This window comes from Sorex araneus, chromosome 6, assembly GCF_027595985.1.
Source record: "Sorex araneus isolate mSorAra2 chromosome 6, mSorAra2.pri, whole genome shotgun sequence".
NCBI classification, from domain to species: Eukaryota; Metazoa; Chordata; class Mammalia; order Eulipotyphla; family Soricidae; genus Sorex; species Sorex araneus.
This window is the reverse complement of record NC_073307.1, coordinates 162748562-162764590: the sequence shown is the minus strand read 5'-3', so window position 1 is coordinate 162764590 and position 16029 is coordinate 162748562. Positions and strand designations below refer to the sequence as shown.

The 16029-nt window shown below is 46.7% G+C and overlaps 1 protein-coding gene across 4 annotated transcripts in view; it reads right to left on the bottom strand.

The window, feature by feature from the left end:
* The window catches only part of RTN3 (reticulon 3), a 54122-nt gene extending 39418 nt beyond the window's left edge, over positions 1–14704 (bottom strand). For 2 of the 4 annotated variants that reach the window (XM_055142428.1, XM_055142429.1), the window contains exon 1: positions 14313–14704. In XM_055142428.1, coding sequence (XP_054998403.1) covers positions 14313–14454 — 142 coding nt within the window. In that variant the 5' untranslated portion in view covers positions 14455–14704. The remainder of the gene's footprint in view (positions 1–14312) is intronic. The other 2 variants (XM_055142430.1, XM_055142431.1) reach the window with 2 other exon arrangements.
* Between the last annotated feature and the right edge of the window lie 1325 nt (positions 14705–16029).

The following is a 16029-nucleotide window of genomic DNA, read 5'->3' as shown; positions in this document are numbered from 1 at the left end:
ATGAGTAACTTGCTTTAAACATTTTCAACTATGTTTTGAGTTGGTCACTAGTAAGAGTATTTGAATGTATTACAGGGGCATATAGCCAAAATTGATCCTAAATGCATTTTTAAAAATCACATTTAACCTCCAGGAAAGTAGAACTATATAAGAAATCTTTCACTTTCTTTCACAAATTTACCCCTTAAATTTGTCATTATATATCAAGATGTAAAAAAACCCCACGTTTTCTTCATCTCCACAAATTGATCCTCTATGTATATATGTGTAAGTAGAACTATAAGGGGATTATAAATACTAGGTATGATCTATATGAACATCAACAGAAGACTAGCTGAATAGGTACATTCAAACCATGCCATACTTGCTGCTCTAACACTAAGATACAGCTACATATATAAAAATGCAGTTGTAGAGTAAACTTAAAAACCAGAAAGAACTGCATACAGGTGCCACCACTACGAGTTAAAGAGCAACAAAAGGGATTACCAAAGAGCTATTTTGGGGCTAAAGAGATAGCGGGATACAAACGACCCTGGTTCAATCCACTGCATAGTCCCTGGAGCACTTCCAGGAGTAAACCCCAAGCATCACTGGTGTGGCCCCCCAAACCCAAACTAAATCAAACTAAACCCCACAAAGCTGAGCCAGAGAGATAGTATCGGGGTAAAGATGTTTACCTTGCACATGACCACAAGCCCAATTCAATCGCCAGCACTGCATACAATACCTTGAGCGCTGTTGGGAGTAATCCCTGAGTACAAAGCCAGAAGCTCTGAGCACTGTTAGGTGTGGTCCCAATCCCATCAAGATTAAAAAATAATTAAAAATGCAAACACTCTGTGTTTTAGTTATCTTTAACATTACAGGAGAGACACAAAGTAAGTACAGTGTTTCTTCATATTCAGTACTTCATTCTGATACTTAACATGTCACAATAACATGGTACTTTAACACAACTGATGAGCCAATATCAGTAATTAACTATACCCATACTTCATTTGTTTTCCCCCAATCCCCTACTACTATTCCAAGATCTCATTAAGAATAACTATCACATTTTTTGTTTGTTTATATTTTGAGCCACACCTGGTAGTGCTCAAGGATTGTTATTCCAGTCTCTAAAGCAAAGACTGAAACCTATGTCGAAATCATTTTTAGGCAAGTACATTAACCCCTGGTCCCAAGATTGCATGGTATCTTCTTCTTTTTTTTTGATGGGGGTGGGGGGAGGGGGGATGTGTTTCCAGATCCAACAGAAAATCTTTAAACATTATAGAGTAAATGAAAATATAACCTGAGGAAAATAAGCAAAACCCTTAGTGCAAAAGAAAAATTGCAAAATCCAACAGAAACAAAATCAATTCTGCAAATAGGAAATAAATTCTTTTTTAAAAAGAATTCAACTTCTAAAATCATATATTTGTGGTCAGAGAAGATAGTACAGAGTACAGAGGAACTTGCCCTACAATTATCTGATCCCAATTCAATCTCTGGCACCTCATATAATCCCTGAGTACCACTAGGTGTGGACCGGAGCGACAACACAGCGGGTAGGGCATTTGCCTTGCATGGGTCCAATCGGGGTTCGATTCCTCCATCCCTGAGAGCACGGCAAGCTACCAAGAGTATCCCACCCGCAAAGCAGAGCCTGGCAAGCTACCTGTGGCGTATTTGATATGCCAAAAACAGCAACAAGTCTCACAATGGAGACGTTATTGGTGCCCGCTTGAGCAAATCGATGAACGGGATGACAGTGCAACAGTGCTACCACTAGGAGTAATCTCTAAGTACAGAGCCAGGAGTTAAGTTCTGTGTAGCACCAGGTGTTGCCCCAAACCAAAATAAAACCCACAAATTTTAGGAAAGCTTAATTTCCAAATAGTGTTCAAGTTGTGCAAAGTTAAAATTTCAACTCTTGTTGGGAATAAGATGGAAATTAAACTTATTTGCATAATTGTTAGAATTCAAACATTTCAGAGCATTGAGTCCTTATTGTGAGTTTTCAACACATAAAAATGTGGCATTAATGGTTTTTTTTTTTTTTTTTGCTTTTTGGGTCATATCCAGCGATGCTCAGGGGGTTACTCTTGGCTTTGCACTCAGGAATTACTCCTGGCAGTGCTTGGGGGACCATATGGGATGCTGGGGATTGAACCCAGGTCGGCCGCATGCAAGGCAAACGCCCTACCTGCTGTGCTATCGCTCCGACCCCGGCATTAATGGTTTTTAAAAAGAGATTTTCCTGGATTAAAATCATTAGAGGAAAATACCTTGAATCCAGAAGTAAAAATATAGTAAAAAGAAATAAATCTTAAACAGTTAGTATTAGATAGTTTTAAGAACTTACATGGAAATACTTTGCCAGCATCTTACTGCACATATTCATCACTATAGGGCTTAAATTTTTAAAAAATTTATATTTAGCTTTCAAAATTTCCCAATACAGGACTGGAGAGAGAGAGAGTACAGCAAGCAAGAAGGGATCCCCAGCATCCCATAAGGTCACTCTGTGCACCACCAGGAGTTAATTCCTGAGTACAGAGCCAGGAATAATCCCTGAGCATCACCAGGTGTGGCCCAAAAACAAACAACAATTTTCAAATGTTTTAAAAATCCAATTGCTTTTATGGAGATGGGGATGGGGCCAAAGTGGTGCTTGGCTTACTCCTCTCTTTGTGCTCAGGATCACTCTTGGTGGTGCTTGTGGGTCCATATGTGGTGCCAGAAATACAATCAGGGCCAGCTACGTGCCAGACTAGTACAGAGGTTAAGGTGCTTGCTTACCTTGCAAGGGGCTAACCCCAATTCAATCCCCAGCACCGTAGTGGTCCCCTGAACACTGACAGGTGAGACACAAACCCAAATATGCATCGAGGAGGCAGAATGATAGCTCAATTGCCTGGAGTACATGCTTTGCATTGTGGGAGGCCTGGGTTCAATCCCCAGACCCATATGATCTCTTAATTACTGCTCAAAAGAAAGTCTGCATAAGAGCCATAGTTTCCAAGAACCACCGAGCTTTTTTATTTTTTATTTTTTGCTTTTTGGGTCCCACCCAGCAATGCTCAAGGTTTACTCCTGGCTGTGTGCTAAGGAATTACTCCTGGCCGTGCTTGGGGGGCCACATGGGATGCTGGGGATTGAACCCAGGTCGGCCGCTTGCAAGGCAAATGCCTCCCCGCTGTACTATCGCTCCAGTCCCCACAAAGCATTTTTGCCATCCCATAGCTTCAAAGAAAGATCAAAAATATATGAAAATGCATTGTGCCCAGTCCAGGCATTAGGGATTGGGGGTGGGGGGGAACGACGCAGAGTGCAGGATGCAAAAATTTGCATTCTTCAGGAATGTACACTTTATTTTGATTTGGGGGGGCATATCCAGGATCCTCAGGGAACTATAAGTGAGGCCAGGGATCAAATCTGAGTCAGCCACATGCGAGGTAAGTGTCCCACCCACTGTACTATCTCTTCAGCCCCAGGAATGTGTATCTTAGTGTGGCCAGTATTTGACATCAAACAGATTAAGATAAGTTTCACAACTGGTAAGAGAAAAAAAAAAGCAGAAGTCTGAGGTGTTCTCTTTCTGTGAAATTCAGATGAGGACTCCAGGAAAAGACCCAGAGGGGGGAGAGTGGGAAGAGCTGCAAGGATCTATGGGGAAAGGGCATCCTAGTGGAGTAAAATGAATCCTGGGGTAGGAGGGTATTCTGCTGTTAAATACAGCATAGAGTCAGTGTCGCTACAGCGGGTGAGCGGGTGAGTCAGGTCTGCGGCCCTCAAGTACTGTCAGCTCTCAGTTTCTTAGCGTTTACTCCAAATGCTACTAAAAGCTACAGGAAAATCTGTCCGTAAGTGACATGATTATTACTTTTCCCAGGCTTGTGAAAAACAGACTGAGAGGAAAGAGACGAAGTTCAGAGATGAGATAAAAGGCAACTGCAGAGCCGGGAAGAGCTCAAAGGACTGGAGCTTATGCTCTATGTAGGGAAGCCCTAGGTTTGATCCCCAGCAGAGTCCACTGAGAACAGCTGGAAATAACCCCTGAGCACTCCTGAATGTGGTGCGGTCCTCCCACCCAAAAGAAGATAAAAGACGCAATGTTTAAGTTTAGACACAGTAAATTTGATATGCTTATTAAATATAAAGGCAAAGATAAAAGATTTGGGAGTCATAAATTTACAGATGGTATTTAAAACACAACATGAATGTCATAAATGAAACCAACAACAGAAAAATTCCGAAAAAGGAATCAGGAAACACTAAATTTCACAACTTGGTAAGGGGGAAAAAAAAAAAAAAGGCAAGTACTCTAAGAATAGGGGCTGGGGTGAGAGAGCACGGCGGGCAGGGCGTCTGCTTTGCATGCAGATGACCCAGGCTGTATCTCCAGCATGAGAAATGGTCCTCAAGCCCATCAGGTATAATTCCTGACTGCAGAACCAGGAGTAAGCCCTGAGCATTTCCAGGTGCGGCCCAAAAGAACACTCTCAAAGGAAAAAAAGAAAAAGAGGGGCTAGAGTGAGAATACTGTGGGTAGGGCATTTATTTGCCTTGCATGTCACCAACCTGGGCTTGATCCCTGACATCCCATATGGTCCCTGGATCCCACCAGGAGTGATTCCTGAGCAGAGCCAGGCAAGCCCGGAATACTACCTGGTGTGGTTCCCAAACAAACACCCTCCCCCACAACAAAAAGCAAAAAAGAAACTCCAAGATTAGAAGGCTAGGGATGTGGCCCAGAGGTCAAGTATTCCCAGGAGACTCGGGTTCCATTCACAGCACCACAGGGAGTCTGACAGGTAGTCTAGTGGCTCAGGCACTTGCTACGCACTGCAGCTGACCAGGGTGATCCCTGGCACGGCACCAACCACTTATGGCCCCCCCAAGCTCCACCAGGAGCGACCCCTGAGCACAAAGCAAAGATTAAGTGCTGAGCACTTCTAGGAGTGGCTCCAAAACAAAAAATGATAAAGTGAAAAATCAGTGACTGCCATGGGGATAGAGGACTGAATATGACTACTAACGAGTATGGAGTTTCTTCGCAAAGGGTGGGGTGAGGAAAACATTCTAGAATTAGTAGTGCTAGTTACACAATTTTGTTTGCATACTGAAGTGTTTGTTTAGATTTAAATTTATGTATTTCTTTATTTTAGGTTTGGGGGCCACACCCAGCAGTGACACAGGGGATTGAACTTGGGCCTCCTGCACACAAAGCATGCATTCAAGTCACTTGAGCTATCCCTCTAGCCCTTAAATTTATTGTAGGGGTGAGGTTGAGAATTAAATACCAGACCTTCCCTGGAAATGCAAGGCACTTAAGGCCATATTCCTGGCCCCTAAATCTTTTTTATTTAATACAGTGGTTTTTGGACCAGAGAGATAGTATGGTGGGCAAGGTACTTGCCTTTCACAAGCCCAACCTAGGTTCAGTCCCTGCAACGCCGTACGGTCCCCCCAAGCTGCCAGGAGTGAAGTCTGAGCACCACTGGGTGTGATCTAAACTTAGAAGAAAAAATACTCCCCCCCACATATACTGACCTATGTGTATTAAATCTCAATTTTTAAAACAAGCAGGGGTCAGAGAGATAGTACAGTGGGTAGGGAGTTTGTTGCACATGGCAGACTTGGGTTCCGTCCCCGGCATCCCATATGGTTCCCCAAGCACTGCCAGGAGTAATCCCTGAGCACTGCTAAGTGTGCCCCCCCCATGACAACAACAAGAAGATAAAATTATGCGATGTACCGCTACATGGATGGATTTGCAGCATATCTTGCTGAGTGAAGTCATTCAAAAGAGGGACAGATACAGAATGATCTCTCCTACATGCAAGATACAAAGCAACACAATATGGAAATAAATGCCCAAAGGCAAGAGAAGCTGAGAAACTTAGGGGGTACAAAGAATAGGATAGGGGAACACTGGGATAACTGTGGAGGGAAAAGGACACTATGATAGAGGGTGTGGTGCAACAATGATTGATGCAAGAAATCCTACCATTCACAGCACTGTAAACGGCAGTGCCTACAATTAAAGTTAGTTAAATTTTAAAAAGGCTGCTGGGGCCTTTGTACAGCAAATAGAGCGTTTGCCTTGCGTGCAGCAAACCCAGGTTCAGTCTCTGGAACCCCATATGATCCCCAAGTACCACCAGGAGTAACCCCTTAGATTACTGGGTATGCCACCGCCCAAAAAAACCCCCCCAAAACAAGCACTATATCAAGTAATAGTCCCCAGCACTACTAGGTACAACCCCAAAAACAAAAAAAATTATTTTGAGGAGAGTGATAAATTTTACCAAACATAATAGGACATTTAAATGAGGGTTGGCTTTAACGGTGTGGAAAATAACTGGTGAATGGCATACATTTCTGTAAAACACTGAAGCAAAAAGGCACCTGGCATAGGAACCACTGAAACAAGAAATTAAGGTTCTTAAACTGATAAGCAAATTCAAGAGAACAACTGAACCACTTTTAGCAGTTCCAAACTTGTAAAAGGGGGCCAGGAAAATAGTTCACAGTACAGCACTTGCCAAGCTTGTGTAAGTACCTGGATTTGATCCCTGGTACCCCACACACAAAAAACTGAAAAACACACTGAAACAAAAACAAATTTTAAAGAACATTAATGGGTATATTTGAAGAACTAATTTCATCCTTTAGTTTTTTTTTCTCTACCTACAATTTCAGTCAAAAACCTTTGGGCTTATCATGCATTTATCTCTGTGACCAAACAAATTGCTCCTTTGTAAAAGGAGATTCACATTGCTATCCAACTACTTCATAGATAAGTTATTCTTTTGTTTTTTTTTGGGCCACACCTGGCAGTGCTCAGGGATCACTCTTGGCAGGGCTTAGAGGACCATAAAGGGTGCCAGGGATCGAGCCTAGGTAAGCAGCACGCATACAAAAAACCTGCTGTACTATTGCTCTACCCCAACAAATTATATCACTGGATCACTGTCATCCCGTTGTCCGTCAATTTACTCAAGCGGGCACCAGTAACGTCTCTATTCCTCCCAGCCCTGAGATTTTAGCAGCCTCTCCTTACTCGTCTTTCCCAATGACTGGAGGCTCTTTCAGGGTCAGGGGAATGAGACCTATCGTTACTGTTTTTGGTATATCAAATACGCCACGGGTAGCTTGCGGGCTCTCTGAGAGGTATGTGTGTGTGTGTGTATGTATATATGTACATTACTCCCTATGATTTGTTGCCTACTGTCTGAACTCCATCAAATATGGTGTGGTAATTATGGAAAATGGGTAGGAAGTGCTGCGCGGTTCAGAAAGCAGCCTGGAGCGTGGGGGAGGTTGGGTAGTGGAGGTTCGCTGCCGGGGACTGGGTCCCTTGGGGCGGGGAGGGTTCTCACCACCATCCCCCCGCTGTGGGGTGCCCCAGTGGAAACAGCCTGGCGCAAAGTCCGGATATATCCTTCTTAATGGTGAAAAACTATTCTTTCAATTTTTCACCATTAACAAATTATAAAAATATAGTTTATTCTGGGAGAAGGAGTTTTTGGGCCACATCTAGCTGTGCATAGGGCTTCCTCCTGCTCTGTGCTCAGAGATTACTTCTGGAGGAGCTTGGAGAACCTTATGTGGTGCTAGGGATTGAGCCAAGATTGGCAAGCAGCTGGCCTCGAGCAAAACAACCACCTTACCCGCTGTTCTCTCTTCAGCCCCTAGGGATGTCTACGTTTTATTTACCACTTCATCTCCCACAGCACCTAACAAAAAAGTTTAAAGGATGTTCAATCATTTACTAAATTAATGTGCACAATTTATTAAGCAATTACAAATAAATATAAAAACCAAATATTTCTACCGCCTGTGGAAAAGCAGCTTAAGTAACAGAACAAAAAGGGCTCTATATCCTCAGGGCAAGTTCTCAAAAAGGAACAATCAAAAAGCACACACGGAACCTCCAGGTTAGGTTATGATGAAGCAATCACAGGGAAGGGGGGAAACAGATTAAAGGAAATGAGTAAGAACATTTCTTTAAAATTTGGAAGACTATCACAGAATCTGGATGTGACTCAATGGAAGAGCACATGCCTTCCATGTGGAAGACTTGGTCTGAAACCTGGTCCTGGAAAGGTAAATGAAATGAAGTACTAGTGATGGGGTGGAGAGATAGTACTATGGGTAGGGCACTGGCCTTTGCACTCAGGTTCAATCCCAAGATCAGCTAGGAATCATTTCTGAGTAGCAGAGCAGGGAGAAAGCACTAAGCAAAGTTGGGTATGGTCCCAAAACAAAACACTATAAAACAAAAACAGCATTAAGAGTGGTCTACCTGTTGACAATTACTGCCTTCATAGAATTGTAAATTCTACAGGTATTTAAAGGGATTCTCTTTGAAATCACAGCAACACAGAGTAACAAGTCTTATATAAGTCACAGATGCGCAGTGAAACAGTTTAATGATGCAATCACAAGCAATACTTAATACAGCTCAACCTAGTTAGCATATGCTCTTTTTCAAAGTACATGTCCAATGACCCACAATAATTGAGATTGACTGGTATGAATAAAAAGAAAATCATGGGGGCTGGAGTGATAGCACAGCAGGTAGGGCATTTATTTTGCACACAGCCGATGCGTTCGGTTCCCAGCATCCCATATGGTTCCCCGAGAACTGTCAGGAGAAATTCCTGAGTACAGAGCCAGGAGTAACCCCTGTGTATCGCTGGGGTGTGACCCAAAAAGCAAAAAAAGAAAATCATTCGGTTTTCCAAGAAACTTTCAGGTAATCTAAGTATAAAAACCTAATATCGGGGCTGGAGCACAGGGAGTGGGGCATTTGCCTTGCAGGCGGCCAACCCAGGTTCAGATCCCAGCGTCCCATGTGGTCCCCTGAGCATGGCCAGGGGTAATTCCTGAGTGCAGAGCCAGGAGTAACCCCTGTGCATCGCCGGGTGTGACCCAAAAAGCAAAATAAATAAATAAATAAAAACCTAGTATCAACTTGATAATTATTTTAAAAATAGTACTGTGAGGGGCTGGAGTGATAGCACAGCGGGTAGGGCGTTGCCTTGCACGAGGCTGACCTAGGTTCGAATCCCAGCATCCCATATGGTCCCTGAGCACCGCCAGGGGTAATTCCTGAGTGCATGAGCCAGGAATGACCCCTGTGCATTGCCGGGTGTGACCCAAAAAGCAAAAAAAAAAATAATAATAATAAAAAAAAAATAGTACTGTGATATTGATATACTTCCAAGGTCTGCACTATAAATTTGTCATTAACAATAAGTCTAACACAAACTGTAAGCTAAATACATATAACAAATATGCACTGACAACTTATTTGGACCCTCTCAAGGCTCAGAAATATAAAAAGAGTACATTGTAAAATTACGATTAGTCTGAAGACAAGTGCCTTTCTGCAAAACTCTTCTTGGTTCAAACAAAACTGGAAACCTTAAATCTTCCTTTTACCTTCAATGATGCATCAGTTTTTCCACTAACAAACTTCATTTTACAAGTGTGTGAAGCATGACTGGTTTAAGCAGGTGACTCCTATGTGAAGACTTACATGTAATTTCCTCACTGCACAATAGAAGCAATATTTTATTTTGTTTTCAAGTCATCTTTAGAAAGATAAATAAATAAAACACTGATGGTCTTGGGGGCTGGAGAGATAGTACAGCAGGTAGGGTGCTTGTATATAGCACGTGGCTGAGTGGGGTTTGAACCCTGGCACCCCTGACCCCCACCAGGAGTGATCCCTGAGCACTACTGGGTGTGGCCCCTTAAAAACAAACAAAACAAGCCCCACTGATTGTCTTATTAGCAACTTTATAAAAAAATTAAATTCCCCAGGTGTTTTAGGGTTAATGTATGCCTGTCAAAGATATGTAGTTTGTTCGATCACAACGATTAAAGCATTTGTGGACTTGATTATAAAAGAAAACAGTATTAAGAAAGCCCTTTTTTGGGGGGCTGGAGTGATAGCACAGCAGGTACAGCATCTGCCTTGCACGCGGCCGACCCAGGTTCGATTCCCAGCATCCCATCTGGTCCCCTGAGCACTGCCAGGAGTGATTCCTGAGTGCAGAGCCAGGGGTAGTCTCTGTGCATCACTGGGTGTGACCCAAAAAGCAAAAAACAAAACAAAAAAACCCTTTTATTCCAGAGGAATAAAAACCAAGAAACAGCATTTGTAGTTTGATATGGCCATTCTTGCTACCTGCACTTCACTTCCACTTGACAGGAACTTTAAAGCGTATCATAAATACACTTACTCTGGTCAGCATGTTGCAGAAATATTTCAGCATACTGATGTCTTGCCAAGAGAACTACTAAAACATCCTGATGTCCTTCCTCTCCTAACCTCCTAAATAGACCAGCTGAGTGAAAGAGTGGCAGCTCTGGTTAAGAGAGTAATGTGAAATGTCAAATGCTGAAAACGACTCCGTTTTAGAAAGAAGGAAAAGGTACAGGTTCTTTACACAAGAGATTGATTTTGTCACTTAAAACTCAATTGGGGGCCAGAGCGATAATACAGCGGGTAGGGAGTTTGCCCTGCACGAGGCCTACCTGGGTTCAATCCCCAGCATCCCATATGGTCCCCCAAGCACTGCCAGGAGTAGTTTTTGAGCGCAGAGCCAGGAGTAACCCCTGAACATCGCTGGGTGTGACCCAAAAAGCAAAAACAAAATTCAACTGGTACTTTGTACTGATAAGCAAATAGCTTATGGTATGTCATCACCTATATGGAGACTTGATAATATTCAATGGGAGTTAGGATTTAAGGCTACAAAGCAAATTTGTTTTAGGTCACACTGTCCAAGATCAAGATTTGCAGGCGGCCATGAAATTCTTAAGAGAGCAGGGGCTATAGCCCAGCAGTAGAGCTCTTGCCTTGCACATGTTAAGCCCTGGGTTTGACTCCCTGTACAAAACACTGGAGCACAGCGGGGGTCGAACTGTGTTGAAACCCTGAGGTCTGCACAGTAGCAAAGAGCAGAATGACCCCTTTTCCTCAAGCACTACGCCCACTGGGACAAGCACTGCCAGCTGTGCTGTCCCCCTACCCCGCAAAATGAGATAGCCAGGAATGAAATCCAGGCGTCTCTGGGTCCAATTCTTGGTGTTTATCACTATTTATACCATTACTGGTAATTTGACATGAAGATAACATACAGATGATGTCAGTGTTGAACAAGTGGTCAGATTCTTTTCTAAGGATTATGACTAAAAATACAAATTACATACATTAGACTGACACGTTGGAACAAAAAAAGCAAATGATGCCACAGGACATACACGAAACGACTCTAAATTTTATGAACAAGAAAAAAGGTATTTAAAGCAAAAACTTAAAAATACTGTCCAAGCTGTTTTTGTTTTGAGCTAAATTCCATGAACTGATACGAGAAACGTAGCATCATTACTTTGGCATCATCATTTTCATGGCAATAATAAAGAAGTCTCCAGCAAGTTATACAAATATACAAGTCATAAAGTCTAAAAACAGTAAATTAGTAAAACGCTTTTTTAGTTCTGACAATAGATATCTATAACAAGATGTCTAAAAAAACGGCAACTCTTTCTAGAAAGAACTCTAAAAATTGAAGTCTCTTTCACTTCAACCTCTCATTTCTGCCTTTGAAATCTTCAGTTTAAAGAAATCTGGAAAGCCGCTGGGGGCTACTGTGTGAACCCACGTGACTGCAGATGTGCTAGTCCCAAGGCATTGGGCTGCAGAGGACCTTCCCTCACTCGTACCTTTTTAGTAGGAACCAGCATTTCTAAAGCTCACTGTTGGCTCTGTTAGTCAAGCCAAAAAATGCTTTCTACAAGGCAGTACACAATCACTTGCTCTCATTTTTGAAAGTTTCTAGAACCTAGGATTGCTCAGTGAAAGAACACAACGCGTGAGGTGCATGTTGCCAGTGCCCTTCTGCTTGGGCACACAGCCCGCGTCTCCCGGGCGATGTGGACTTTCATACCTTAACACTGGGATCTATACTGGCTCTCTCTGCTCTGGAGAAGCCCGTGTTCTCCCTTGAGTAGGAAAGTGTTTGTTTGTGGGGGGCCCCCACACCCGACAATGCTGAGGGCTTACTCCTGGTTCTGTGCTCAGGTATCAATCCTGGAGGGCTCAGGGGATCATATGGGGAGCTGGGGATCAAACCCAGGTCGGCTGTGTGCAAGGTGCAAGGGAAGCATACTTCCCTTTACTCCCCTAATAAATCTGTTTAAAACAAACAAACATGAAGCTTGAGCCACAGACGGGGATCGGCAGTGGAGGGTTACACTCATCTATGAGGCCCTGAATCTGATCCCCGTGACGGCCAAACGCACACAAGCTTACATATGAAAATGCACACATGCTCTAACATAAAGCTGAAGGTTGACATCAACACCTGTTGATACTTAAAACAATCAGGGTAATGTCATTATTCATTTGAAATGCCCTAAACTTTGTGATAATAAAAACCTCATCTTATTTTTATGGTGCAGAAGTCCTGGGCTCAGTATTGAGAATACACATCTGCAGTGCATAGTAAGTATTTAAGATAGAGCAGTATCTTTCCCAGGTGAGTTAAAACATGTAAAATCCAGAAAAAAACAAAAATATGGCGAGCTGAGCGGTAAGATATGACAAATGATTTAAGACAAAACACCGAGTTGCTAAGTTATAGGAAAGCTGCTGTTCCTCTGGCGCTTTGCCCAGAACACAAAAATTTGGAGGAGAAATGCTGTCGTTTAAAGGGAACCAAGGTTCTAAATTTGCTGCCTCATTCCCTTATCTAGAGAGCTAATCTTGACCTTGCCGAAGCTTCCTCCGAACTGCCCCTACTGAAATGACCACAGGCACACGGAAAAATCCAACAGGCCACCGAAGATCGCCCGCAGAAACCCACTCCTGGGAAAACATGGGCCCAGCTACCTGAAGCTCGGAGAAATGTCATGCTCTCTACGACCCAAGACCCTGACAAAGGGGACAGCGGAGCGCTGCGAGAGCCCTCAAAAAGCGAACTAAACACATCATCTAGGCCCTCCTGATCGCGGAGCTTTTCTTAGACGGGAAGTGTTTTTTTTTTTTTCCCTTTTCCGCCGAAGACCGAGTTCCTTTAAGCGCGACCACCTGCTCGGCCTGCGTCGTCTGCAGCCCCCCCCCGCCCCGTCCCCCGCCCCCCCTCCCCCAATGCATCTATCTGCACTGCAGATCTCTGCAAGAGGGGAGCCTGCCAGCCAGCTTCCACCAGCCGGCAGCCGCCGATACAATAGAAGGCGAAGAGGAGCGCGCGGCCTCGGAGCCGCTCAGAGAGGAGGCGCAAAGGCAAGGGGGTTCACGCCGCCAGCCCCCGCCCCCCACCCCACTCCGCCTGCGTCCTCGCCCCCTCCCCCCGCTTTCTGCGGTAAACACCCCGCCTTTTTTGTGTTCCGCCGCGATCGGCCACAGCCCCGCATGAAGCCGGCGAGCGAGAGGCCGGAGGCGCGGCACGCCGCTGCGCGACCGTCCCCGGCGAGGCGAGGCGAGGCGAGCGGGCGCACGGCCCAGCCCCCACCCACCGGGCCCGCGGGGAGCCGGCTGCGGCGCGCAGGCAGCCGCGGATCCATCTTGGACCAGCACCGGCTCAGCCCCCCCCACCCCCACCCCGCGAAATCCTCCCCGACCGAATCTTGTTTTTTTTTTGAAGCCTCCTTCCAACCCTTGGCCTCTGGGGGGAAAGGGGGTGACCCAAACCCAAAACAAAAGGTTAAAAAATAAACCCTGAAAAAAGGGCATTATTGCCTTGCAGGTAGAGATTCAGAGTCTAGGCAACCCCCCCAATGCAAATCAGATGAGAACAGACATTCCCCCCCCCCACCCCTGCCGAAGGGCAACAGCGTTTCATTCAATGAAGCCTCCTGAACCGCCCCCCTCGGGCGAAGGTCCCCCTCCCACCCACCCACCCAAACTCGGGGGGCGGGGTGGGGCAGATGACCGCAAACGGCTCCTTCGGTCGACACCTGCCTGCACACCTGCACCGCCACCCGCCCTCCCCGGCCCGGGGGCGCCCCGCAACCGGCCTCCCCCCACACCTGCCCGCCCGGGCGTTGACGCCCACTCGCCGGGCGCTCTCCCCGCCCCCAACCTGTTTTTTTTCCCCCCCCTCACACCCCGTTATTTCCTCACCGCCCGCGCGGCCGGGCGCTCCCCTCCCCCGGAGCCCAGACGCGGCGTCCCCCGGGCTGAGGCCGCCGGGAGGCGGCGTGGGGAGGGGGGTCCGCGCCTCCCCCCGACCTTCCCACCACCACCACCATCCCCCCCACCGCCTGCCCGGGCCGCGGGCAACCTCCCCGGCGCGCCTCACCCGCACAGGAGGAGCCGCAGCTCTTCGGCCCCAGGGCGGGGCAGGCGCCCGGGCTCCCGCCGCCGCCGGGCGCGGACGGCTCGGCCCCGGAGGACGACGAGGAGATGGACGGGGACTGGGTGGCCGCCGACGAGTCCGCCATGGCTGCGCAAGCAGGGGCGGGAGAAGGGGGCGAAGAGAGATGCGGGGCGGGAGAGAGGGAGGGGAGAGAAGAGAACCGGGCGGCCGGCGCGCTGCGAAGTCCGTTCACACCTCCGGCTCCGAGGACAGACTCCGACAGACTGACTGACTCAGCCGAGCGCCGCGAGAGGGCGGGAGCGCGAGCGCGCAGGCGCACACGGGGCCCCCGGGCGGGCGGCGGGGGCGGCCGGGCCCGGGTCTAGGTGCCGCGCCGCGCAGGGCGCAGGCGCAGAGCCGTCCCTCTGCGCTGCTGCAGGGAAGGCGGGGCCGCGCGGGGCTCACGCGGCGCCGCCTGCGGACGGCGTGGGCCGCGCCCTCGGGGAAGCGGGCGCGGGGGGCGGGGCCCCGCACCAGGCTCCGCCCACCACTGCGGCCGAGGCCGGCGGGGGTACGTACGGTGGCATGATGTTACCTCATCCCTGTCTCTGGCTGTTGCAGGGGCGCCAGACGATCCATTTATTAATTTATTTATTTATTGCGGGGCCACACCCGGTGGTGCTCAGGGTTTTACCCGTGGCTCTGCGCTCAGGGGCCACGCCTGGCGGGGGGCTCGGAAGACCAAGTGGGATGCGGGGGATGGACCCCGGGTCGGCCGTGTGCAAGGCTCTGGCCGCAGATGATGTATTTTAACGGTAGACGTTTCATTTAGTCTTCGTTATCTGGAGCCATCATCTATCCCATACATTCCAGGACCCAGGCTATTGTTGTTGTTGTGATTGTGTTTCTGATGCGTTTTTGCCAGTGATGGTCAGTGAAATCGGAAAACCACCACCATGGGAAATAGGCAAGGTGTCTTCTGAACATTTTTTTTTTTTTATGGCATGTGTTGCAATATCTTATCGCTGTGAGACAGAGATGATGGCACGGTCTCCCTGTAGGTAGGTGGAGAGTGATGCGATACAGAAGGAAAAAAATGATTACTCATTTCAATCACATTGCAATGCCGCCATAGACCCTGACTCATCGTCTTATCGCATTCCTGTTCCCAAAGAGGAGTCCCACCTCGGGTGTCCTTTCCTCCCAACAGACCACCAGGTGGAGAAGACATATTTTGAAAGAAGAAAAGCTCAGCTGATGAGAAAAAGAGCCAGGACATAACAATCTGGCTGTGGGCTTGGGGGATGATAAAAATGAGATATTAAATATGGAGAGTGTGGCACAAATTGCACAGGATTGAATTTTATTTATAGCCTGAAGGAAATAGCAGAAAATGTATTTGAAGCCAGATATGACTCATAATCGATTTAATTCATTTCGGGGCATCTCTCCTTTAGGCTTGTGGAAGTCGACCCTTCTCCCTACAACTGGTTAAAAATTTTAAAGTTACATGATTCTTTTACAAAAAAGGGACGTGGGGGACCTGAGCGATAGAGAGCAGGGTGCTTGCCTGGCATGCAACCAACCTGGGTTCAATCTCAAGACCCCCATATGGTCTCTGGAGCCTTTCAGGAGTCGTCCAGGAGGGCAGAGTCAGGAGTAAACCCTGAGCACTGCTGGGTGTGGCCGAAAGAGCAAGCAAATAATAAAAAGATGGGCT